The sequence below is a fragment of the Takifugu rubripes genome, chromosome 1 (assembly GCF_901000725.2).
Source record: "Takifugu rubripes chromosome 1, fTakRub1.2, whole genome shotgun sequence".
NCBI lineage: Eukaryota > Metazoa > Chordata > Actinopteri > Tetraodontiformes > Tetraodontidae > Takifugu > Takifugu rubripes.
The window spans coordinates 17,030,930-17,056,955 of record NC_042285.1 but is presented as its reverse complement, the minus strand read 5'-3'; the positions used below and the strand labels follow the sequence as shown (position 1 = coordinate 17,056,955).

Here is a 26,026-nt window from a genome sequence, read left to right as displayed (position 1 = left end):
GGCCGGTCAGCGGTAGGCTCAGGGCTGGGATTTCGGGTTAAATATTCAAAATGGCGGACGGAGGAGCAGCGAGTCAAGATGAGAGTTCAGGACCAGGTAATGATTACAGCATTTTACATATTCATACTCATATTCAAACTGCGTTACTCGCAATTTATGATAAACAGACCTCGCGTGAGACGCGGGCACGTTTAGGAGCGCAACAATTTGAGTGTTGTTTTAGTTCATACACAGCTAGCCGACAGTAATTTGACAGAGGAGGAAACGAGCTATTGCAGTGCGACGGCAAATTTCATGGAAACATGCCTCCCCCCTTTGTGTGATTAGACGGATGTACGCCGCTACATATTCATGCCTCTGTCGACAAATACAATTTAGCATATTTTATTAGTCATCGCCGACGTGACTCTGCTTCATGTGTGGGATATTTAGATAACGCGGTAAAATACTTTGATTGGAATCAGTAGGCTAGCGAGCTAGCCTTAGCTAGCTAGCTAACGCTTGGCTTTGTGTTGATACACACTGGCGAGAAGGTTTTGAAAGTGGTTTGCATATTCATTTTGGAGAGCCGGGCCGTGGTGGCGCTTGTTTGTTTTCTAGCGCACTCTGGAAAAGAATAAATCAAAATGTAGCAAATGTGGAATTTGTTCGTCCACCGGTCCCAGTTGGCTGTTCTACCGTTCGACGTGATTTTAGAGTAGACGGTTTTCGCCCCGTCTTTTGTGCTCGGCGCACCGGAGCCACAGGCAGCCTGTTGTGTTATTCATGCGGGCCTGCCAGAACCAGAGTGCGGAGTTCAGCATATTCCATCAACCGAGTGGACGCCGGGGCTCCTCTGTTGCGCGCCACTGTGTCGTTGTTAAATGGTCTCAGGAGAGTTTTGAAAACCAAGCCTGGTTTCAGAAGTGCGGCTAACGTTAGCGTAACCTTCTCGAAGTTTTCTTGGGTTTTGTTGGACGGCTTTACGGTAATAATAATAACAATAGAAATATACCGATTTCGATTGTAGTGTGTGAATCTTGCTATCATTTTAGGTTCTCCGGTATTTTTGATTGTACTTGGGTCGTGGCTTATTCTTTAAGTTGCACTAGTCTGAAGCTCAGCTGGCGTTAACCAGCAGCTCATTTAAATATTTATTCATTTCTTTTTTTATCAAGTCTGCTTGATCCCGCCAACGCGGTTGGGAGAACTCCATCAACTTGCTTCGTCTCGGTCTTGCTTGAGTTTAAGGCAGCTTTTGTGAAGTAAAAACGAGTGTACCTGTCCCCCCCCCCCCCCCCCCCCAGTGGGAGGGCGGTGAGGCCCACTTCCGGAAGGCCACAATAATAACAGGCAGGACATTCTTCCATTCACTCTCTGGGTTCCGGGGCTGGGCAAGACTCAGCTTGATGTAGGCTTTTTAACGTGCATACTTACTTTCTTCTGGAATGAGTAAATACGGCTCTAGAGCAGAATAAAAATAAAGAAGCATCCTCACTAGCTTTGCATAGATGGATGGAAAGATTCACTCTTTTAATCTCAAACGGGGAAATTCTCATGTTATAGCAGCATATGGGCAACATTAAAACAGGTGCGCTGTAACAACGGACTAGGGGAGGGCGCGTACCAATACCAGGTATTGGGCTGACACCCGCCCGACTCAAGACCAAAAACCCTTATGACACCACAGCAAATCATGGCCTCGCGTCTTGTTCAGAACATAGAGCACAAAATCGTTGCTGGTTGGGGAATAGCCGAATGCGAAAGGTGACATGAAGAGTAGTTTGTTTTAGGCTTTTCATCAATCTAATCGGCCATTATGGCTGATCACCAATCAGACCAATGACATCGGCATTTTCAAATGTTGCAGATACGACCATGACAAAGGTTGTGGATGGCCTGTGTTTTATCTGTCTGACATTGAAGATGTCAATAACTAATGATTCATAACTAATGATTCATAATGATAATGAGTGTCAGGAAACGTTATTGTCTGTTACATAGTGACAGATCAAAGCATAAATGCAACAAAGATGCAACCCACATTTAACCCAATAGAATGTAATTGTTTTTGCATTAATAGGGTAAAAATTAGTTTTTTTTGCCACTGCTAGATTCACTGTTTTGCACTGTCTGTAGAACAGAACAAAGTGTGTATCAGGAGCCGCCTCTTTCTTCTGCAAAGATTTGCAAAGTGCATTACAATATGACAACCACATCGTCATTTTGTGAAACGTGTCGACTACTCAGTAACTCATGATGCCACAAGCAAGAGAGCCTTCTTAAGAGGTAATGACAGATCGTGGTCGTCTCCAGGTGAACGTTTCCTTCCTCTGGGTCAGTTTGCATAGAAAATACACGGACTGGCCGTAGTCTTTGGTAGGCAGGGAGGGCCAGGGGCTCCGAGGGAGGAGGCGGCCATTCACTTTGGTGAACACACCACCGGACCGGCCTGTAAACGGAGCAGGAGATCCACACACAGAGGGTGTGCGACATCATGCTATAGCCAGGAGGAAATGACACCTTTAGTTGTTCACATAGCCATTTTTTTTTATTCCTTCGATGTAAAAATGATGAATTTCCCTTATTGCCCCCTTTAGAACAAAGCAAAATAAATGTGTTTCTTGAGTTGTTTGGGGGATCTTTTTTACGTCTGTGAAGTTTATAGTTTGCTTTCTGTCTCTGTGATGGACAATAAAGTTTTTTTTTTTAAATTTTAATCTTTAATAGGTCAAATACAAAGATGTTGACAATGTGGAATATGCAATACACTTGTTACAGAAAAGGAATTTAGTTACATTAAATGAATCACATTATCTTAAGATGTTTCACCCATTGTTTCAATCTGCCTTCATTTTGGTTTGTTTTAATTGAACTTTATTTCTGGCCACACTTAAATGCCCTCCAGAAGTCAGTGATGTTTAACTTGTTCATCTCAGTCATTGTGGTGAAAGAAATTGTCAGACATAACTAAATAAAGGCTTTGGAACAGTTTACACAGTACACAAGTGTAAACATGATTACTAGGACTCTCTCTGGATAGAAGTAGGGTGGAACATCCCTAGTATTTATTCACTAGTTTGGTCTTCATATCACCATTTGCTCTTTGTCTGATTTTCAGCAGGTGGAGTTGAAAGTGAAGCACAGTGAAGAACACTGTCATTTCTGTGTGTTTCCCTCTGTTGCAAAGAATAAATTACACACTACAGTATGAATACACCTCCATAAACACATCAGATTCTTTCAGAGAGTAAAGACACGTTACAAGATTATTTTAATTTATAAAGGAAAGCCCTAAACTACTACTACTACTACTACTACTACTACTACTACTACTACTACTACTACTACTACTTCTACTTCTTCTTCTTCTTCTTCTTCTTAACGGAACTATAATACAATGACTTATTTTATTAAATAGCTTAAAGACCAGTAAAATAATGTTATCTAGACATTTAAGATACTTTTTCTTTTAATGAGTTTTATAGTCCCACTCTTCTTCCAGCCTTGTAGTTCATCATGAATATTCATTGGTGTAAACACAGATGTTATGAATAATGCATGAATTTCTGTAATAAATTCAGGACAGAGTACAGAGAAGGCTTCTGTGAAGCTTCTGTCAGATAAGCTTTTTCACCAGGGAAGAATAAAATCATAATGAAGCAGAACAGTTTGGGAAGAGACCAATAGCCACTTGTTTCCTGTAATCTGTAGAAAATATTTGCTAAAATGTAAGATTGTATTAGTATGAAGACAACAATAGCTATTAAAAGTGTTTATTTGAGTGACTAAACTAAAACAACTTTACTTTACGAAGGGTATGACAGTGGTATTCTAGGTCAGTGGTTCCCAACCTGGGGTCTAAGCCCCCCTTAGGGGGCGCCAGAGGTTCCGGGGTGAGGTTATCAAATTTATAATTTTTCTAATTAGATCTTAATAATTGCAAAATTGATTCAAGTTCTTTATGAATTGAATTGAAGCTTAATTTATATTGATTCAGCTGCCGATTACCAACACATCTGTGGCCTTGCTTGTTGAACAGAGGGCGTAGCCATCGTGGATGCATTCGTGTGGTCACGGTTGCAGCTTGAGGGGGTATAAGAGCAGGTTTGGGAACCGCTGTGCCAGGGTACACCATGTCAACACCATGTCAACACCATGTGTGACCAGTCTGGTCCTACTGCTGGATAGTTTGGTCCTTTCAGTGTGTTCCTGATCTATAGGAAGTTGCCTTCATCCACCATCATCATCCAAAAAAAAAAACAGGTCCTAATCTTTTTGGTGCTTAAAATGAAAAAAATAACTTGCTCACCAGACAGAATGTGAGCATAGTAATCAGTAGGGGGTTTTTCCCAGTTTTTTCCCTCCCGATCCGATACTAAATGTCTTGCCGATATGATCCTATACAGTTTGATGATACACACTTGCAGTGCTCACTTAAAGACCTAAATCAAAGCTATTAATATCAAAACACCCATTTTTCACAGACATATTACATGGAAAAATGCCCACATCCAAGCAAAATACATTCTTATTCAAGAAATAAGTAAATAACTGGATCCCTTAGGTGGTAGATACCAAATCTGACCATTCTAAACAATCGGAACATTTTTGGTCACTGGCCAGATAAAAACAAACACTAGTGTGACGAGCCTCCGCTAGGCATCATACTTGTGTTGCCACGCTGTGCACACAACCGTCTTTACAGACAGAACCGATTCCTCAGTCAGATCCTATTTGCTACTATTGAAATGGCTGGACACTACTAATTAAGGTACACTTTGTCTAATGCTGAATTTCCTTGCTCGCATAAATGCCTCTGCATTATTCATCAAGCCAGTGCATATTATAGGATTAAAAAGATAAATATTTTTAAATATTCAGTATCCTTCTGGTGTCTACTGTCGTGTGGACTGGTTGGTTTAGTTCTTATTAGCACATTTATTAAAATCGCTATCATGATTCCATCCAATTTTTGGACTCTGCTCTGGTAGCTCATCCACAGCCACTTCTCTTGTGTATTGACCCACATCCTGTAGTTGGTTCTGCCTTTTGTGTAGTGTTTGGTGACGTACTTGAACATGAGTAGGTGGATAAACTGCCCCATCACTCTTTTAGCAGTTATGAGCGTTAAACCTTCTGCTCTAATGTAACTGCAAAAAGTTGGATTGTTGGACTAGTAGAAGCTTGGGTACCAGTTCTGCTGACACCTGTAGTGTAGAATGCTTATATTGGTGGGGTTTTTACTGGTGAATGTAGCCTAAATGGGCTTTTTGGAAGGGATAGAATGCTAAGTCCTGTTGGCAGGAACTCCTCTCTTACATCATGCAATTGAACATTTCAAACTTCAACATTAAGCCAAATAAAAGGGTTAAAGTCTCGGGGCCAGGCTCTATCTCAGACTCCATTGGTTCCTCTTCCCAATCTGATGGTATCGACGGAGGACCAGGTTTGGCATCCTAACAGGAACAGATGGCTCCGTACCTTGGCTGGATCGACTCTCAGTGTTGGGGATAGGTGGAGGGACAGTAGGCCGGGTTGAAGGCTTGTTTTTTTAATGTAAATACTGTCACTGCTTCCGCCTCTCTTAATTGTTCGGCTCCTGAGGAGCTCATTTTGCTGGCAGTGAGCACACAAACTTCGAGCCATGCTCAGGACCACAGCCAATCGGAGGCAAAGCCGCCCCTGGCTCTGTCTCTTATTGGTTTGGACCGCGATATGATCCTGTGTGAGTGTAAGTTCGGTCATCGGAGAACACACAAAGATGATGCGCTCGGGAATAAATTTCTGTTTTCACCCGGGCATCGTCAGGTGCAACGTTGCACCCTAGAAAAATTATTAGTCGTCCTCGTAAAAAATGTGGTCGCGTGCACAACCAAATTGGTCACACTCTGGAGTCCTGTTTAATGGTTTATTTCAATGATTTACTGTCTCAGCAACGAGGGGCTGAGATTTCCAACATCATGTTAGTAGCATTATCATAACATGAAGTCCAGACACAGTTGCAAGAAAAGTACGTGAACACGTTTGGATTTCTTGGATTTCTGCAAAGATTTGTCATAAAATGTTATCTGATCTGCCTCTGGTCTGCTTAAACGAGTGCACAAAGTTCTGTTATTACAGTCAAGTCTGGGGCAAAAGGGTCTGGAGGAATTTTAGACCATTCTTTTTTTCCAGACTTCCACTTCAGCGATATTCCTGGGATGTCTGGATTTGACTGTTGTTATAACTTCGATCCAGAATTCCGAGCAATCCAAAAAGGTCAACTTACTTTTTTCCTTGTGACTGTATGAGAGTAGCTGCATGTTGTGTTTCTGGGCCTCAGACTTTTCTGGCCTCCAAAATGAAATACAAATGTTATGTAAAACTGATCTAAATATGCTAATCCCAGAATGCCTTATAAACGCAGACGGCAGCAGCCTACCACCCACTCTCGTAGCTGCTTGCTGTGGAATGCTTCAGTCACAGGGGGTCTAACAGTAATGACAGGCCTGTGCTGGATTATTGTGGAGTTATTTATTTCCGATTGAGTGGGTCTCCCCCTCCTCCAAACCCACACCCCACCCGGTCTACGTGACTCTTGGCAATACCCGAGATGAGCAGTTTTTACTGTACATTTATGCCGACCAACACCGGCCAGCTTCATACTGCATTATGGGATGTGTTCAGACTTTACCTGCTCTTAGCTAATTACTTTTTTAGCTTTTCACTTGCACAATAATTGGTCTTGTGCCTGTGCCCCCTCTCTCTCTGTGCTGTGCCAATTCCTAGTTTGAGCACTTTTTCCTGTCCTTATTCCCCTGTTTTTATCATCCTCCAAAAGCTATCCAATTAATATGCTAATGAGGTGATAAATATTTATAGAGGTTTAAATTATGCAGAAAGCTTTCAGAGCCCGGCGTGAAATGCGTCGCTCGCAGGACTTCAAAGCCCTGCATCGCTAACAAGGCAGCGGCAGATTTGCATATGGCTTTAATCAGCTGAATACTGATTATGCTTCATTACAGAGGGGTGGGTTGGGAAGGGTCGACTCCGAGAAGTCTGCAGAAGGCTGCGCTTGTCGTTTGTTTCGTTCCAGAATCACGGAGAGGTTGAACTTTTTTCAGATGGAGAGAGTGAGAGAGGCGAAGCGCTGTAAAGTGGGGGCGATGAGAAGAGAAGAGAGTGCATAGAGACTGTTTGCCTAAAGCCTGTTAGCTTTCAGAGTGTGCTCTTGCCAGTGGTGTTCAGTGGACCGTGCTGTGGACAGTGCCACTGTGTCTGTGTGGAGTTCGTATTGAACCGGGCTCACTCTTGACCAGTGGAGAGTGAAGAGGGGGAGGCGGGACTGCCGGACACCCTGTCGGCAGGTCTGCCCAGCACAAGCAGTTTTCCACCATTTTTTCTGCAGCCATGCTGGACAAGACAGGTGGAGTATGAATGGCTGAGTTTGTGATGCCACTGGGCAGGAAAATGGAATGTTTTGGGGAAGAATTGTTGACATGAGTTACATTTGGTTTGGAGAATTTATACTTTGCGTCGTATATGAAACTGGAGTTCTTCATCCTGCATAAATATATTTTGCTGGTTTATTTCATGTTGCCTACTTAATTTTTTTACATTTTCTTTGATACCATTTTTTTTGTTTACAGATGTAAATGGTAAAAATGACTGTTTTTGCTAAATAATATACTAGATGTGGTAGCAGGTCCTCCATGCAGGGAGAGCAGGTTGCTGTACCTGTACCTGTACCTGTACCTGTACCCGTCTGGGGTGTGAGCTTTCCTCACTCCGTTTCTCTGCCTGGCTCTTCCAGATGCTAAAGTGAATAATCAGTCAGAAGCTACTAAATGTGCAATGGAAAGTGGTGACGGAAACACCGGTGAGTGACTTCAGCTTTTTTTTTTCTCCAAGTGCTGAAATCTGAATGTTGACTCATTTAATAAGTTTCATTTTTGGTGGCCAAAATGATGATTTTTGCACCACTGCTGGTCAAAGGTCACTGAAAATCAGCAGCTTCTGGGTCAGTTGGACTGTTTGCATCAGAGTAGCTGGCTCACTTGTAAAATATCACTCAAGTTCTCCTTCAGTGTTCAAGTGATTTTTGCAAAACTAGTTGTCAAACTCGGTGATAATCGTGTACAGTAGACAACTGGATACCTGCTGTGTGATGGAAAACCAAATGTCTGTTGCAGGTTTCTTCCTGGTTGTAACTTTCATGGGTTTTGAAGTCTGTGTTGATCAACTAGCATTCAGTTCAATTGATTTAATCAAGTGCAGACAATTTCTCGATGTCTTTTTTCCTGTGCAGTTTTACTGTCAGGAGTCTTACATTTGCATTAAAATACGAAGATCTTCTCTTCATTTGTCCACAAAGCTTGTATTTTTATTACCTCACAATAACATCCTTCATGAAATGCATTTCTGTCCCCAGGTATCCAAATAAATGGATTGGATTTCCAGAGGCAAATGGTGCCAACCACAAGTGCAATCACTAATGCACATGCACAAGCCCTCCTCCAACAGGTAACACACACTTTCACCCCCATTTGTCTGAACTTTTCTACTCATTCTATTGATGTGTTGAGACATTCAAACCACTTTTACCATGACACCAGGAATTTGAGCAGAGCATTTCCTCTGCACATAGGTACAGTTAGAAAGAGTTCTATTAAATGATTCTAGCTCTCAGTTTGTTGCCTGGCAACAAGGCAGATTAATCAACCGTGTATGCTGATTAGCTGCTCTGCGGTTGCTCGGAAACAGATGGCCAAGAATATGCAAATCTATTCAGAATTTACATGTGGTGCATAACAGTTATTTTAATTAGAATTTCAACTCTCCTCCCTTCTAGGTCACTATTTGTGTCTCTGAAGTCTGCGGTGCATTTTAAATACCTACTTTCCTGCTTCCCTTTTAGCTTGTGTGTCTTTCCTCACACAAAGAAAAGATTGTCTTGAATAGGTTGACGTTTTAATTTCTAGGCATTACACATTCGGGATTTTTGGGGCCGATTATTCAGTTTAATAAATCATCACGTATGGGGAAATATGCATATTTCTATATATTTTTTATTTACTGTATACAGCTGTGTCCTGTTGACTTAGTATCAAAACCTTTTGCTAATGTTTGATATTCATGTTTTTGCCTCAAAGTGACTCAAATGAACAGGTTAAACATCTTTGACCTCTAGAGGGCATTTACTGGCCGACATGAGTTCAACGTTCAATCAGGACAACCCAAAGTAACTTGAGACAAAAATAATGCGTGCAACAACTTTTTCTGCAAATTCCTCCCTCCACTTGGCCAAAATGTAGGATTTCAATGTGTTTAAGATTAGAAAATATGACATGACCGAGCTCTAAGCATAAATGTCACAAAGATCTAAAAACATTTAGACCAATCAGTGCATCGCTTGTCATTGGTTCAAATGTGTCTTTTACATCTTTGTAGTTTTTACGGTTTGAGCCTGTTACTGTCTGATGGACAAAATAAAGTTGAATCTTTAACCAGAAGCTAGAAATGTCATCATTAGCAAACAAATTTTGGACGCAGTTAAAATTCTTCAGAGTAAATGATCAACTCAAGCCATCCAAAAGATGTGCAAGGGAAGAATCTGCAAAAGGTTTCAAAACAATGATGTCATTGATCTGATCATACTAATGTCATAAAATGCAAAATATCGGCCTAGTAAAAGTAGAAACCTTTGACAGTGCCAGTAGTATTAGTTCATTTTGATAACTTATGCCTATAGGAAAACTCTTCTAAGCCCCTTTTTTTGCTTCACCTCTACCAGTCTAAGTCAGAGGACTCAAGTGGTCTCTCGACCTCCGTCCAGCAGAGTGTGTTGCCTCAAACCCAGCTCATGTTGGCCGGGGGACAGATTGCAGGAGTAAGTGGCTTGTTGACCTGTTGAGTTAAAGCATAGCCGTGGATCTTTGGTGACAGCTCTGCCACTGTTGAAAGATTCAGTGATCAAACTAGACTTGTCCTTTTTCTGGGGGAGGTCTTGTGTCTGCCTGTATGCTTGTTCATCCCAGCACCTGTGTCCAGTTTGTTGCATGGAGTGTGTAGACAACACCTAAATGTAGAGTACACACGGGATCAGATCATGATCATCAAGTCTCAGTCAGGCTCTCTTGTATTAGAGAGTGATGGGTCAAGTGTGGCTCTTGGGGTTCCAAACAGGAAAGGGCATTGTGCATGTGAACTTGAGTTGGACCATGGCAACATATTGAGTCTTACATGTGCATGGTTGCATGAGCCTTTTTCCATAATCTCGCTCCAGTATTGCCATAACAAAGACGTTTCATACTACTTTTTAATGTCTCTGAATCAAAAACAATACAAATATTTCAGTAAATGATTAAATTTTGATCCAAAGAGCTGCCATATGCATCAAATAATAAATCCAACTTCCGAAAGTTAGATTTTAAATCAGATTCCATGACATCAAGTCAGATTTTGTGACATAATTATTTTGAAGTCTTCATGTAATGCCTTGTGTTTTTATTGTATGTTAAAAAGAATTAGAATGCAAGCGATCTTCTTTCGATATAGCGGTTTGAGTCCATGCGTATTTGTGGGGTACTTCATCAGTTCTTGCATTTTTCTTTCTGTTTTCTCTCTCTTTGGACTCTTTTGGGTGTGTATTGCTTATGCGTCTGTCCATCCATCTTTGTGTCTGTTTAGTTGACCCTGACCCCACAGCAGCAGCTGTTGATCCAGCAGGCCCAGGCTCAGATTCTAGCTGCAGCTGTTCATTCAGCCAGCCAGCAGAACAGCACCAACGGGGCCAACATCTCTGCTTCTGCAGCCACACCCATTACCCAGCTACCCCTGTCACAGCCCATCCAGATCGCTCCTGTAAGTGTCTTCTGTGGTTACATTTGAGTACTTTAGTTGGATAATCCAACCCCTGCAAAAGGTCTGGCATTGTTTATGATTTCAGAGAGATTGGAATATTATTCAGCCTTTGAGGAGATGGATCTGGTTTAATCGAATATATATTCTTTATTGACAAACTGCTAACTACAATACCCAGACCGAATAGAATGATAGCTTAATCACAGTGCTGTGGGTGTGGGTGGGTGTTACACTGCACTTAGGCTATATGTTATGGTGAGAAAGAAACAGCATTTCTATTCTTGACAGTAAACATCCTTTGAAATTCAGTCCTTTGTAAAAGACTGTCTGTCTCTTATATGGTGAGATAATACATGGGCATGACACTCATGTTACAGATATTTCTGTTATCATGTGTTTGACACACTAGGGAACCACAAGGATGGAGGTTTTTTTTAAATGTTTCATATAATATATATATTTGTTACAGCAGCTACAGCAACAGAATCTCAGTTTGCCCCAGTTTGTTTTGGTGCAGCCTGGCCACCCAATTGCCACACCACTGCAGCCTGCTCAGGTCATCATCTCACAGACACCGCAGGCCCAGCAGAGTAAGGAGATGCAAGCAGTGTTTCAAGTTGTTCCCTTATATTTTGTATTAAAAGACGTTTTCATTTTTAAAACTTACCTGGCAAGTTCTCCTCTCTGTAGGCATATTACAAGCCCAAAATCTTCTGAATCAACTACCTCAAAGCCAAGCTAACCTCCTGCACACCCAACCAACCATCACACTTCCACCCCAGGTAATGAAAGAGGCAGCGTTTCTAATAAATAGAGTGATTTTAAAGTAGCTCTGTTGTCACATTCTCCGATTCTTTTAAACAGACCTGACCAACATTTAATTCTTTCTGCAGCCTACAACTCCAACCCGCACAACAGCAGCTGCACCTATTTCATCCCAGCCCCACAGTCAAACACCACCCAAGCGGTTAGACACCCCAACTCTAGAGGAGCCCAGTGATCTGGAAGAACTGGAACAGTTTGCCAAGACCTTCAAACAGAGGCGTATTAAACTGGGCTTTACACAGGTGCGTACAAAGACCACTCGTATAAGATCTACACATTTTCCTCTTGTCATGTTCTGTGCATTTTACTCCATGTCAAATCAATATTAAAGGTTAGCAGTATATAGTGTAAGCCATTTGTTAATTTATTTTTCAAAATAACCCTTTATTTTTTGCATTTCTAATAGGGGGATGTTGGCCTGGCCATGGGGAAACTGTACGGAAATGATTTCAGCCAAACTACCATCTCACGCTTTGAGGCCTTGAACCTAAGCTTTAAGAACATGTGCAAACTCAAACCATTGCTGGAGAAGTGGCTTAATGATGCAGGTTTGTCCCTGAACCCACCTGAATATATGACATTGGCCTTGGAATTTAGGTAGATGCACACCAACAAAATTAACAGTCAGGCAAACTGAGAAGTTCAATATTCCTGCGTGTGTACGGCATTCTCATCTCATTTGATAGACAGAGAGTAGAATGGGTTCTGAGTCTTTACCTTCCATCTCGTCTCTTGTGTGGGTGCTGTTCGTGCAGAGAACCTGACATCTGACCAGGCTCTGTCCAGCCCCAGCGCCCTGGGCTCCCCGGGCATGGGCATAGAGGGGATCAACCGCAGAAGAAAGAAGAGGACCAGTATAGAGACCAACATCCGAGTGGCCTTAGAAAAGAGCTTTTTGGAGGTTAGGCAATGACATTCCTACAGTTAACAAGTTGGTCCTCTGTGAGCATTAATAAAATGACAGATTTGAAGATAATGAACCAAAAACTGGTCAGGATTAGCAAAAGGATCAAAGGTAGGTTTGGGAATATGTTTTTATATCATCCCTAGTCTTTCACTCTGAAGGAATGAATGTGTGTACATAAGGAGTTCTTGTAGTTCAGACAAAGCGCTTCAGGTAATTTTGCTTTCAGAGTTTGTGCGTCAAGATTGCACAGCAGAGAGAGACTACAGACAACCACCCATATACATACTAATAAGACAACTGACAACTGTCCCTAGCAGATGAAATATCACAGTTACCACAGTGCTCACAGGGCATCTCTGGCTTTTTTGCCCTCTTCAAGCAGAACCAAAAACCTACCTCTGAAGAGATCGCAATGATCGCTGACCAGCTCAATATGGAAAAAGAGGTGATTCGGGTCTGGTTCTGCAATCGCCGGCAAAAAGAGAAGCGGATCAATCCCCCTAGCAGTGGCAGCAGTGGAGGAGGTAGCACTCCTATCAAAACTATCTTCACCCCTAGTAGCCCCTTGGTAAGGATGCATCTCTTTTCCTGTTTCTCTTTTGTTGTTCCTAATACATTCCAGCATTCATTTTATTTTCCCTTTTTGCACAAGGTGGCCAGCACAGCAAGCCTTGTTAGCAGTCCAACTATAAACACATCTTCTACTCTGACTGTAAATACAGTGATGCCTCTCACCAGCACCAGTGTCTCCAGTTTGCCTTTCACTGGTATGATTTTCTCTGTGGTCCATGACAGAAGTTGGTCACTACAAGCAGAGTGACATCTAAACTGCTGCTGATGTTTTGTCCACACTCTCCACTACAGGAACAACAATTGGACCTACAAACACTGCATCAGTTATCTCCACTGCATCCATGGTTACAGCAGCTAACAGCTCTCCATCTTTAAGCCCGTCCCCAACCATCAATCAGGCCAGGATTGCAGAGAGCAAAGCTGTATCTAATGCACAAACCAGCATCACACCGACTTCAATAGCCACCACTGTAGGGGCTGGTCAGGTGATGGTGGCTTCTCCAGGGTTGTCTGCTGCTCTGCACAGTGCTGCCCAGTTGCCCACCAGTGCCAGCTTTGCTGCTATGGCTGCTGCTGCAGGGCTTAACCCAGGACTGATGGCTTCCTCCCAGTTTGCTCCAGGGTAAGTCTAAATATTCCTCTGATGTGTACTTGTACATAAAACACTCCTCCTTCTTCATTTAAACAATTGCTCTCTTTGCCCATGTGTCCAGGGGTGCCCTGCTCAGTTTGACTCCTGGTGGCCTTGGCTGTGCACTGAGTCCAGCACTCATGAGCAACAGCACTCTGGCAACCATCCAAGGTACATATCCCAACTGTTTTGCTTTTGCCTGCAAATATTTCCATGTTCGAATGGGTAACATGGAACTCATTGGATTTCCCCCAAAAATTACAATCGTTCTTCTTACACAGACACTAGAACACCATAGTCCTGCATTTGTTCGAAAACATATAAAGAATCTGGACACTGTAGATCAAATAAACCTGGCCCGGAGAACTCCAAATGAAGTTGTGTTAACAGGCCCAGGTCACTTGGTTGTGAGTCATTTTATAAGAGCATGTGGAGGTTGAACTGGCCCCTCTGCGCATGTGCTACATTTTGCTTATATTTTGGTGACCTGGAAGCAGAAGCAAGCATCCTGCTGAGTTATTTCCAAACCGTCTGCAGTGTGTGGGAGCAACCGCTTGGAACAGAGCGAACCACAACGCTGAGACCGCTGATTTAGAACATACACACAGTAATGCCAAATACTGATGCATGAACTGCCGTTGCTTCAGCTGTGGCTGCTAGCTCGCTCGTGGTGTGACAAAAAAGGTCAACAGGTGTGGCCTAAAAACAAAACGAAACAGTGCAAAGCGCCACCTAGCAGAGGGCTGAGCCTAGACTCCACCATTATCCAACTACTTTAAATTACTTTGCAGACAGAAAATTTACTTGCATAAATTATTCAGGCCAATCAAGTGTGACGTGTAGTCCAACCATCATTTCATTGTTGTCTGTTCCTTTTTATGAATTTTCCTCCGTCTTCCTCCAGAACCCCTACAATTACATGTGTTTAATAGTTTCCAAGGACAATTATTGTTTTAAAAAGATTTTTTTCCCCCTATAAATAAAGCTGCTTGTATGTCATTTCTACAGCTCTAGCATCAAGTGGCACAATCCCCATCACATCTCTGGATGGAAGCAACCTGCTGTTTGCCAATGCCTCTGCTGGTAACACACCAAACCTGGTGACAACGCCGCTCTTTTTGAACCCCCAGAATCTCTCGGTTCTCACCAGCAACCCCGTCAGTCTGGTGTCGGCAGGGGGAGGGCTGCAGGTCACTGCAGACACTCATCATCAACCCACTACGGCTGTTTCTGTGCAAGCCTCCACCATATCTACTGCTTCTAAGGCTCAGTGAAACCCGTTGGGATACATCTTAATTTAACACCGTATTTCTTATTTTGTGCACTACTCACCACACCATGTAGCTAATAGGAAGGTCATATGATACAGGCTCTATGCTTCACTCATCATCCCACCTTTTCATTCTATCATTATTTAATCTTTTTGCTTCCCCCAAAAAGAAAAAGGCCTCACCTGAGTTTGGGGTTTGCTTTTGGATTTTGCTGTTTTCTTTGCTTTTCCTTATTATTTTACTGTGATTATGATTATTATTATTATTACTATCCACCCACAACCAATTGTCAGAAAGTTACTTGGCCCGCCGTCTTCATTAACCATGACTAGAGAAATACCTTTTACACCATTTAGCTGTTCAAACTTTGTATATATAAGCATATAAATATATATCCTCCTAGTTCCAGCTCAGAACTTTCTCTGAAATACTTCTAACCAAAAACTTAAAGATTTATCTCTTTTTAACATTCAGTCCAACCTGTTTTTCTACTAATTTCACAATACTCATCCTTGTGGGTGATTTGCTTGTCACCCTGTGTTTGATTTTGGTTGTTTTGTTTTATTTTTGTAATCATATCAGAGTTGTTTGGTTGAGGCAATTTCTTTTTGTCCTTTGTCTCGATTTCTTTTTCCAGTATTGTAATTTTATGTCTAAAACTAAGTTAATTCAACTATCAATTTTTAATCATGGTTGTAAGGCTTTAAAATCAAGTAATAAGTGGCTGATATTAAGGTTATCGTTGCTTTAAGGGTCAGAGGGATGAGATGCCTCTCTCTGCTTCTCTCTTTCTGGAAACACTGATATTTGCTGTGGTGGTGATGTGACCACAGAGCTTTTGTAAAATGATGGTTTAGGTGTGGATTGTAGTCACTCATGAAAGATGACTGAAGACATAGTGCAGATAGGCAGTCCCGTGGCGAATGGAGGGGGGCTCTGTTTGAAATGGAAATCCAAAGGAGCGCTGTCATGCATTCAGAGGTAAAACCCAGACGTTTGCTTGTGTGGTCTACAGCTCAGAATGATGCTGACATTTCAGTGACTGCATGACCCACAATGCTCTGGGGCTGACCGGTCTCTTCGTCAGTGGACGTAGTCATCACGCCAGGTGTGTGTGTGCACTGGCTAGATGGACGTGATGTAGTTGTTTTTGTTCTTTCTTGATAGTACCGTTGTATCTACTTGTGCACAGTATCTGTACCAAAAACTGGATTGATGAGCTGCAGTCTGCCTGTTTTGGGAGGAATTAAATTCTGTCTGTTTTGTCTGCAGTCACACAACTGACTTGCGTACTTTAAAGATATACCAAAAATATTTGTTAAAATAAGTGCTGTGTGTAGTTGGTGTAGCTTAGTCTAGTCGATATATTTATGAATGCAGATTCTCTCATTGTTGTTGACAGAATATAGAAATGCAATATTTTGATGATCATTTTCCAAAGATGACCTTTTTTTATTTGATAAAGTGTCTCATAGCTCAACTTTTTAATTGGCAGCACAACTGACCAAAAATAGGGGGTTTGGTGGGTTGGAGCATGAGAAAATCTTTGCTTTGTACTTTGTTTCTAATTGCTGGGGATGATCTCCCAGCCTGATCCTGGTTTTCTTTTAGCCATTTAATGGCTTGTTTTCCTTTTAAACCTATTTTGGCCGTTTTGGTAGCAGTTTTGGACTTAATAATATTCAGCCATAAAACAACAGCGTGAACCAAAGTGGTTTTTTCCTCTGTCGTTACTGTGTCTGTCCCAGCACACAGATTTGCCGTTCACACAGTCTACTTTCTGCACCGACGACAGATTAGTTTCTGGTTTTCCCAACCGGGTCAGTACCTGGTATTTCTGATGTAGTGTCGCTGGATCGCAGTAATTTAGCTTTAACAACCTGCTGCTGGAGTGAAGCTGTTGAGAGGTCTGCATGCCCTGCTATAGCTTTATGACTTTGTCCTGTGAGAATCAGGATGTCTGGTTTGACCCTCCTGTCAGGAGTTCTCACCTGTGTAAATGCATTGATCTGATACCACACCTGCTACCACCACCACCATTTTCAGCCAGCACATTAGGAACCTGCTGTGCGGACTCGTTCAGCAACCTGCCTGGTTATCTTACCCAACACAGAGTTGGACTGAGTACTGTTATATGCTACACATTCACCTGAATCCCATACAACAGAAGCATTTTTCTCCTGCCTCTAAAGCGTCACCACAGACCACAAGCAGTGAGATTTGTCCACATCGTCCTCTTGTAGACTTCTCCTCTGTCGTTGAATTACATTGACTGAATATACCTCAGCAGCACTTAAACACATGGTTCTCCGTTATACTTTTCTGTGGATAGAACAGTGTAGAATGTATAACTACTGTCTGGCTTGCCATTCAAATTTTATAGTGATGAACCATGAATAGGAACACACATAAAGCAACCTACTACTGCTATTTTCTAGTACTACTAATGATGGGTATTGCCAGGTTTATTAATTGTTTTGAGATCCTTCTTGCCAAAGTTAAAAGCCTTTCTCTCTGCAGCTCGGCAGGTGTCCGGCTGCTGTCAGGACTCGCTCCTGTTAGTGCTGTTTTTAGTTACTGAAGAGTTGAACGTGATAGCAAGGTGAACCAGTGGCCATCGGCACCGTAGGATGTTACTGAAATATTTATCTGAGGAAAGACTTAAGGATTAGAGAAACGATCTTTTCTTAATTCTATACATATAAATATATATAAACTCTTGTAAGATATTCATATTTTATATTAGAACCAGTATGTTATCAAGACTGAATGTAGTCTTTATCATGCTTACTCAAAAAATGTCCCCTGAAAACCTACTTTTTTTTTTTTCTTTTCTTTTTTTTTTTAAATTGTCCAGGCCAAATAAGAGATGAATGCTGAGATCGTGGCCCCAGGATGAGGAGACCTTTGTTGTGTACCTGCGGGTTCTTTTCAGCCTCTCCTGGTTCTGATCTTACTTCTTTTATTCCTTTTTTTTGTTTTTTTTGTTTTCGTGGACTTTGTTTGCTGTGCTGTCTTCAACAATCATTTGTTTTTTTTAAACAGATATATTTCTTTATGCCTTTAATTGTTTTGTATACCGCGAGAGGGCAAAGATCACTGGCTTTCTTAGTTCGACAAAGAAGATTAACATTATCATTTATGCCTTATTGTTATGTAGACATGAGCATTGTAGCATTGACGTGTGCGAGAGCTTGAGCGTCGCGCTCACCTGATGCATTGTTTTCCACTGAAACAAGACAGTGTACTGTTGGGCATTTTAGAGCTTGTTTATGCGGCTAACTTTGTTTGATTTTTATTATTTTTTGTTTTTCAGTGTGACTCAAACAGGCTGATAAAACCTGCGAGAAAAGCTTTACTAATAATTCCAGCAGAGGTTTGTGTGTGTGTGTGTGTGTGTGTGTGTGTGTGTGTATGTTTTGAAAAGTGAGAATAGGGCAGTCTGCAAACCATTATGGTGCTTTTTTTTTCATTTTTTTTTTACCATCTTCCAGTAAATGTTTGAGAGTGACTTTAAAACCCAGTCGGACAGCTTGATTTAGTTTCTCGAGAAGGGTCACTCTTGTGAAGCCTTGAAGCACGCCAGGGTTTAGATTGTAAACTTGGGGTCACGATGTGAAGATGATCGGCAATGCTGGCTCAGCTTTAATGCTTGTTTCACGGTGTTGCTCAGCCACTCGCGTTGTGGTCTGTCGGCCCAAACTGGTTTGCTGGTTGACAAAAGAAAGGTTGGAGCTGTCGTATACCTCATTTCTAACTCAAGACTGAGTGAAACCTGCTTTATTCTACTTAAAATATTTAAGATAAAAATCTACAAAAAAAAAAAAGGAAATTTGTGTCAGTGGAGAAGTCAATTCGGAACTGTTCTGGTAAAAAGGTCGTACACAGCGCTGCCACGAGGGGGACATTAGCTGCCCGTACTGATGAATGTTTTGCGTTTTTCACAATTTGGTGTTTCACACTGGTTTATTTCATCGGTGAATGGACTTTTTTGTTGTATAAAGACTTAAATATATTTAATAGACGGTAGTTATCCCCCCTAAAATTAATTTTGATCGCCCCCCCCCCACCTAAAAAAATAATTATGTAACACTTTGAGTTTGACAATCCTTTTTATCTCCACTCTGAGTAGGTACAGGTATACGTGTCCTCCTACAGGGCGGCGCTGTGGCGACCGCTCCCGCTCTCCTGTGGTACCAACGTTGACCAAAGACTTGTAATTTGATTGTACATGAGCAACATTATCTCTGACCCATCCCCGCCTCACTGCTCAGCGTCCTCTCCCAGCAGCACACTCTCATCCTCGCCCCTCCTGTAAAAGCGTTGTTGTTGTTGTTGTTGTTGTTGTGTTTTCTTTAGTTGCATGCGAATGTGCAAAGCACCCACCGCACGGCGTCAGTGCTGCGGTTCCAGTGCCTGTGGGCGGGGATCGGCAGGGGCCGACCGGGCTTCTCCAACAGACATGAACCAGCACGGTGGTAGCTGGGTGATGTTTGTTAATACACACTGAGGGTTGATCCTGTGCACATTGTACATGCTCAGGACTTTGTATGATTGTCTGTCTTGAGTGCTGTTGCTAGGGAACCCCCTCCCCTCCCCTCCTGTTCTCTGTGGTTAAATGTTCTGACTCAATGTGTGTCTCCTCATCATCTCCACTGTATAATCCCAGGATATTAACCATTGTCTCCAGGAATACACATCCTGCGTTCTCTTAAAGTCACTGCTGTCCTCTCATTGTCACGCTCGTACCGTTGACATGTCCTCTTCACCATAGACTCTGATCAGCTGTGACACTATGCATCACGGTCCCTGACGCCACACGGATCGTGTCCCCCCCGGCTCAGAACTCAAGCCGCCGGGCTGCAGTGACCCTTTTGTTCGATGCTTTACTCCACGTGAGCTCACAGGACCTCACAAGCGTTATCCCAAAGCAAAAATCCAAATATTTACCTTTTGACAAATGCAGATACCAAAGATATCTCTCTGTCCTGTGTCGGTTCTCTGGCTACTTCTCTTCCTTCCACCCTGCAGCATGTGTATTAAGTGACAAACCCAGCACTGGCTTTAGTCCTAGCCTCAGTAATTCCAAAGCTTAGATGTATATTTTGGTATATTTCTCAGAAATACTTGCGTGGAAAGTGTCCATTTGTTTGTTGTAACCTTTTTTTCTGCCACAGCATGGAACTAATTGCAGAACTGTCTTACTCCTAGTAGGTTAAAGATATAGTATTTTTGTATGTTTTGGGGTGTTTTGTCTGTGTGAGTGAGTGAGTGAGTGAGTGCGTGTGTGTGTGTGTGTGTGTGTGTGTGTGTGTGTGATTATCAGTTCACAGCCCAAGTGACCATGGCTTTCAACAAGAGAGGAAATAATAACACCAACTATGTACATACTATGTCTGTGTATCTTCAAAAAATGCAAATGTGCTCCCACTGGAAGCTTGGGCTGACCTAAAGGAATGCGTCCCACCTTTGATTTCTCCCCTTTAGTTATTCTGCAGTCTGATGTAACTCGTCTTCCCAGGATTCTAATGTAAAGAGTTCTGGTTTCCATCATGGACAATGACACTGAGGGACACTGATTTAAAACAAAAAAAAACTTTGGAAAAACAAACAAAAAAAGGAAATAAATACATAAAACAACGAAAAATACTCCTGCTGCCTGTCACGGTGGCATGGAACTAAACGATTGTGTAGGAGTTTAAAGTATGTGAATCAGGATACATAGTAGATTTTGATGCATTTGTCTGCTGTATTTTTGTTGGTTTTGTTTTTATACACACAAAGATAATCTTTTACTGTACAGTTCTTTTGTTGTAAACACCATTAAACCATTTTCAAGTGTTTTGATACCTGCCTCGTCCTTCTCTGCGTCCAGTCGGCCAAATCTAGATTTTTTCTGTAGAAACACACAGTTTAGCACAAATAAGCTCTTGTGTCCCTTCTATCACTTATTGAAGATATTTGGATTCATGTGAACTATCTTATTTTTCTGGCATTTGAATGTGTCAGACTGACAAGACTGGATAATGAGGCTGATGTCAAAGTGAGCATGTCTGATGATCAGAGCAGGAAAATGCAGAATATGATTGTATTTGATCCTGAGGACCTTTATTAGGTGTGACTGATTAATGAGGGGCTCATCATCCAATAGAGCAACTAATCAGTAAAGGAGCGCTTGATTAGGGTGCCAGGATGGCTCGTGGAGGCAACAAGGTCCGCTGGGGCTTCTTATTTTGGGGTATTCTGTGGAAGTTAACAGGGTTGTAAGGACATATTTAGGTTTTACTTTGGCCTCACAAGTGCAGGGAGACGGTGTGAATTAGTGGCCTCACCTGTGGTTTCTTTTTCTTGGCATCTTTTTTCTGTAGGTAAAGAGGAAAAACGGTTTGCAGCAGGTTGATTTGATGGCATTTTGCTCCAGTTTATGACCTGACTTACCTTTTGTTGTAAAGGTTCCAATTCCTGGTAGAGGTCAGGGTTCAGTGGTCTCTGAAGATACTAAAAATGCACATTGGGCACGACAGTAATCAAATGCACTTTCTAATCTCGGGAACGTGGATGACTTTATGGATGCTGCTCTTGCCGCCTTTGAAATTCTGTAAAATTGTCCTATTGAAAGCGCAGGTACACTCTGACCACTAGATGGCAACAAAGCTTCATCAAGGCCGGAAGCGGCTGGAGGCGAATTGGCAACATCCAGCAGATCAAGTGTCGTAAATGATGTTCATTAATTCTTCGCTGTGTGATCCAGCGTCATTAGCCTTAAATATCAGTTACACAATGAAAGCTGTGATAAGAATAGCGGTTTAATAACAGATGAAATTACATAATTGTTCCTTCATAGTTTGAAAGCGCATTAATTAAGGGACAAAAGACATAAGAACTAACTTTTACAGATAAAATAATTCACACTCGATGTGACTGTGGGTTCACAACGTTCATTCTGTAAGTGACTGTTTGCAACTGTTGTGTGGGCTTTAACAAATCACAATTATTTAATCTAAACCAGCCATTTGAAACATCTTTGTTTCTTTAATAGATGCAACTGTACATCATGTTATTTTAAATTATCGATATAGCTGCATCAATAAAGTAATAAACCTAAATTTTGTTAACAAGTGATAAATTGGCACATAAATCTCTAATATGATCAACTATAGTTCACAGATGATGAGGATAAGTTGAGACTTACAGGCTCTTCAGCAGTCACACGCGGAGTGGAGAAAAACTATACAAGAGGAAACATATTTGATTAAAACCTGGTTGGTCCACATCTCTGCAGATTTACTCAGGCGGAGAAATGTTTAGAAACTCAACCAAAAAGGGAAAAAAACATCAGTTTTTAAATCCACACGTGTTAATCTGGTAAACTGGTGTTTTTCTAGGGTGTTTCGTCGGTAAGCTTCATGCGTTTGCTGCATTTTAACCAACCTTCAGTTTTAAATAAACCATCGTGGCGATGATGCAGTAAGCGAGCAGGAATGCGTCCAGTATGTAGCAGGTCAGTGGGTGAGTCAGGAAATCCTCTGAAGGACAGACAAAAAGGACAAATCTGCTTAGAGACAAGTCTAAAACCAAGAAAAAACACTTCAAATCAGCAAAATGACAAGATTTGCATTTTAAAGTTGCACTTAAATATTTGATTTTGAATACATCCAGAAACTGTTGGTCTGTGGTGCTTTAGTGTGTTGATATGTGCCTGTGAGACTTGGTGGGACAGGATGTCCATTTAACCACAGGTGAAAGGAAAAACAAGGCTGCTCAAAGCCTCTTGACGATTGAGCAAGACCCCCTGAACAGGAAATAAGAGACGGTCTCGCAGGGACTTCCTGTCTGTCTCAGAAACCTGGGTGTCGAAAAATGTTTGTGATTCAATGTAACGTTTCTTCCACACGGATTTAGGATCAACTGAAATGACCAAGTTTTTGATAGCAGTAAAGTTTAGAGAGTTAAAGGCCTTTGAAAGGTGGACAAAGTTTGACATTAATTGGCAGGAAGCTAAAACAGTTTTGATGTGTTCAGTGTTTACGTTTCTTTTCTGGGGTCCTCAGCTAGAAAACAGTAATTTACCTTGTATAAAGGGAAATATCGGTCTTTTTCTGTAACACTGAATTACTTAAGAGCAGAACAAGGGTCAACGAGAACAAACATCCTACAGTATCCGAAAAAATGGACTTTAAAATAAATTTTAAAATAAATTTGGACTATATGACTATAGCCCAAGTTAACGATAGGTATATTCTTGCATAAGAAAGTGCATGTATGAAGTTTTGCAGTTAGAAGCTTTGAGCTTTAACATTTGGGACAGAGACGCTCACATTTATTTAATCTTTATTTAATCTTGTTTTCCCGTAACATCATTTCTATCGTTGCTCTACAACAAACTTTACAGACCTTTGTCTGCAGATAATGCACAGCGGTGTAAAAAAATAGAGGTTCAAAACTTACTTCAGAAAAGGTGAATTTTGATCAAACGTCTATGGCTGATCTGGTAATGAATTATTGCAAATATAAACTTCCAGCAGCAAAAGTACAAAAACAGAAATAGACAAAGAAAACAGCCTCTGCACAGGCAGTGTGGCCAATCAACCAAATCATGTAAATAACAACAGTAACAAACCTATTTAAATCAGAATTATGAGTAAGAATGTTCATATAAGCAGTAAATTAAATTCTCCTTATAAAGTCACTGACATCAGTGAATAAATGCAGTGAAGCAGTGAAATCAGATTCAGATTCTTCTATTTGTCCCACACGGGGAAATTTACAGCGGAACTGCAGCAAAAACACGCAGAAAAAAAAAGAAATAAGAATAGAAAATATATAAATAAGAATATATATATATATATATATATATATATATATATATATATATATATATATATATATATATATATATATGTATAATAATCCAAGATAAATGGATAATCAGCCATCAAAGATGAAAATGAGATTATTTGTTCCTCTAAATAAGAGGGAGCATTCTTTGAGTGTTGCATTTATTACATATTTAATGACCCAAACTTCTACAGTTCAGTCCAAAGATACTGATGTTGACTTTATTCACAGTGAAGTCACAGATATGAATTTAGTAATAGTCTTTATCACAAAACTAATTCATCACAGTTGATGTATCAACTTTAGAGCTGCAAACATGTAACAACTGCACCACTGGTGTGAGCAAATGGGCTTTTAGCATCAATTAAAACAATAAAAAGAATAAAAACAAGCCTAATTTCTCATCGCTCTGGTTTTCTGATTGTGACTAAATTTAGCTTTGCATCTCCGTCAGATATTTTGTGTCTAATAACAATCTTTTATCTTGTTGCGGTTGCTGCTGTGGTGATCTCACATTTAAATAATTCACCTTATCTAAGAGAATAAGTCTGACAAGTTTGAAACGTGTCTGTTTACACACTGAATAATGGAAAGATTTGGTTTGCGGTCCTGTTGAAGGATCTTTCTGTCCTCTGCCCCTCTAGTGATTATTGTTGTGTCTTTTTTCTAATAAAACTGATCTGCAGTTGTTCCTCTGTTTAACCTGCACATCTCTAGCTTGGAGCAGGAGGAATTAAAAGATATTAAAGCAAAATGATAAATACACACACACACACACACACACACACACGCACACACACACACACACACACACACACACACACACACACACACAACACGATTGTGTTTAAGCACAGATAAACACATTTTGACCTTTTCTTATAAAATAAGTGGAAAAACTCTCTTACTCTGACAGGAAGCAGGTGCCAGCAGCACCAACATCACACAGGTCCTCAGCAGGTCCATGTTCTTCTCTCTGTTTTTTCTCTGTACACTCGAGTTTTTTTGCCCCGAACTGTGACTCTGATCAGAGGAAGTCTGTCGTAACCTTCAGCGCCCCCAGAGTGTTACACTGTTTCCATTTCAGTTATTTCTGCTGACTTAAACACTCCTGCAGCAGGGGATGAAACATCACACACACACACACACACACAGACAGATGCACACATGCACACACATGAAATAAAAAATGGATTTTTTAATGATCAAACTTAGCTTTGTCGTAAAGACATCATTCAAATGTATGACCTCAGAATGGAGGTAATAACTGGTAGCAGGTGCTGTTTTCATCTTCTCCATCCACCATGAGATGAACACCAGGTCTGATTATGGAACACACCAATCACAGGACATGTTTGACGTGACATAAGGAGAATAAAACGACCAACTGCTGCTCAGGGGTCCGAAGAGTCAAGTCTGCTGAGTCCAGATCAGCGTCCAAAGTGCAGTTTGTTTTATAATGTCAAGCGAAAACTCCTGCATTATATGAATATGAGACAAAAATGTTGTGTGAATAAAACCATACACTCCATTTTCACAAACTTTGCAAATGATTCTGCCTGTTGGACTAACCGTGCTCAAAAGGTCACCAGATTACAGGAGGGCTGGCGTGTGTCTGCAAGTGTTGTGTCTCCTCCTGCTCCGTCACACAGATCTGCAACATGTGAGGGCACCACTGAAGCAGCAGCCTGGTCAGGGAAGCTTTGCTGGTTCGGCTGCACACGGAGGAGACTTCATTTTAGCACCGACGTGTGAGGAATTTCATTTCAGAGTCACACACCTTTACAAAGATACCCACATCCAAGCACTAAATGAGCTGATAATCAGATGCATTCAGGACTTGAATTAGAAAAAAAGTAAGAGTAAAAAAGTAACAAAAGTTGTTTCATTTTTTTTTTTAAGGCTAAGCACGCTATGGTGAGGTTCAGAGGGACAGATTCGAATAAAGATTGTGGTGTAATGTGGCAGTGTTGTTTTGGTATTTAAGAAACTTTCAAAAGCTATATGTAAGTATGAATAAGTCATCACTAATTCATCCAAGTATTTTTTATCGTCCAACCTGGTTGAACAGCGGGTAAAACAACGTAAAGGGGGCAGAACCTGACTCAGCGGTTTTGGTTTTATTTGTCTTGACGTCTGATCCATCAGGTAAACAGC

General features: G+C 41.2%; 2 protein-coding genes across 18 annotated transcripts; one reads left to right on the top strand and one right to left on the bottom strand.

Annotated features, from left to right (window-relative positions):
• The first annotated feature begins 1 nt into the window (after position 1).
• pou2f1b (POU class 2 homeobox 1b) lies at positions 2 to 20,876 on the top strand. 14 transcript variants are annotated; one of them, XM_029842400.1, is made up of 15 exons: positions 46 to 96; positions 7,775 to 7,840; positions 8,393 to 8,484; positions 9,755 to 9,850; positions 10,651 to 10,824; positions 11,297 to 11,414; positions 11,515 to 11,606; positions 11,718 to 11,891; positions 12,056 to 12,197; positions 12,396 to 12,550; positions 12,936 to 13,124; positions 13,209 to 13,323; positions 13,421 to 13,751; positions 13,843 to 13,931; positions 14,769 to 20,876. In XM_029842400.1, exons 1-15 carry the CDS (start codon positions 51 to 53, stop codon positions 15,032 to 15,034), a joined length of 2,145 nt encoding a protein of 714 aa, XP_029698260.1. In that variant the 5' UTR covers positions 46 to 50; the 3' UTR covers positions 15,035 to 20,876. The 14 variants fall into 14 exon arrangements, with proteins under 14 accessions (XP_029698392.1, XP_011606442.1, XP_011606434.1 ...); XM_029842196.1 differs by having other exon boundaries at positions 11,500 to 11,606; XM_029842437.1 differs by having other exon boundaries at positions 11,294 to 11,414; positions 12,405 to 12,550; positions 12,939 to 13,124.
• LOC105417021 (T-cell surface glycoprotein CD3 zeta chain-like) lies at positions 20,186 to 25,721 on the bottom strand. 4 transcript variants are annotated; one of them, XR_003889868.1, is made up of 9 exons: positions 25,442 to 25,714; positions 25,118 to 25,345; positions 24,778 to 24,980; positions 22,463 to 22,557; positions 22,224 to 22,259; positions 21,470 to 21,529; positions 21,364 to 21,393; positions 21,138 to 21,274; positions 20,186 to 20,927 (listed from the first exon to the last, which is right to left on the bottom strand). XR_003889868.1 is itself a non-coding variant. In XM_011608159.2 (8 exons), exons 3-8 carry the CDS (start codon positions 24,833 to 24,835, stop codon positions 21,260 to 21,262), a joined length of 294 nt encoding a protein of 97 aa, XP_011606461.1. In that variant the 5' UTR covers positions 24,836 to 24,980; positions 25,118 to 25,345; positions 25,442 to 25,694; the 3' UTR covers positions 20,734 to 21,259. The 4 variants fall into 4 exon arrangements, 1 of the variants encoding a protein (XP_011606461.1); XR_003889874.1 differs by adding an exon at positions 23,480 to 23,519 and having other exon boundaries at positions 20,734 to 21,274; positions 25,442 to 25,721; XR_003889861.1 differs by having other exon boundaries at positions 20,734 to 21,274; positions 25,442 to 25,584; positions 25,668 to 25,694.
• Between the last annotated feature and the right edge of the window lie 305 nt (positions 25,722 to 26,026).

What these genes read in the sequence shown, in the direction of transcription:
- pou2f1b (XM_029842141.1), top strand. Translation starts at nt 51, where the DNA reads ATGGCGGACGGAGGAGCAGCGAGTCAAGATGAGAGTTCAGGACCAG. An exon ending in CCATCACACTTCCACCCCAG is followed by an intron (nt 11,607 to 11,717) that starts GTAATGAAAGAG and finishes TTCTTTCTGCAG; the next exon opens with CCTACAACTCCAACCCGCAC. An exon ending in TAGAAAAGAGCTTTTTGGAG is followed by an intron (nt 12,551 to 12,935) that starts GTTAGGCAATGA and finishes GCCCTCTTCAAG; the next exon opens with CAGAACCAAAAACCTACCTC.
- LOC105417021 (XM_011608159.2), bottom strand. Translation starts at nt 24,835, where the DNA reads ATGGACCTGCTGAGGACCTGTGTGATGTTGGTGCTGCTGGCACCTGCT. An exon ending in GGCACCTGCTTCCTGTCAGA is followed by an intron (nt 22,558 to 24,777) that starts GTAAGAGAGTTT and finishes TCTGTCCTTCAG; the next exon opens with AGGATTTCCTGACTCACCCA. An exon ending in GTGTGACTGCTGAAGAGCCT is followed by an intron (nt 21,530 to 22,223) that starts GTAAGTCTCAAC and finishes GTGCATTTTTAG; the next exon opens with TATCTTCAGAGACCACTGAA.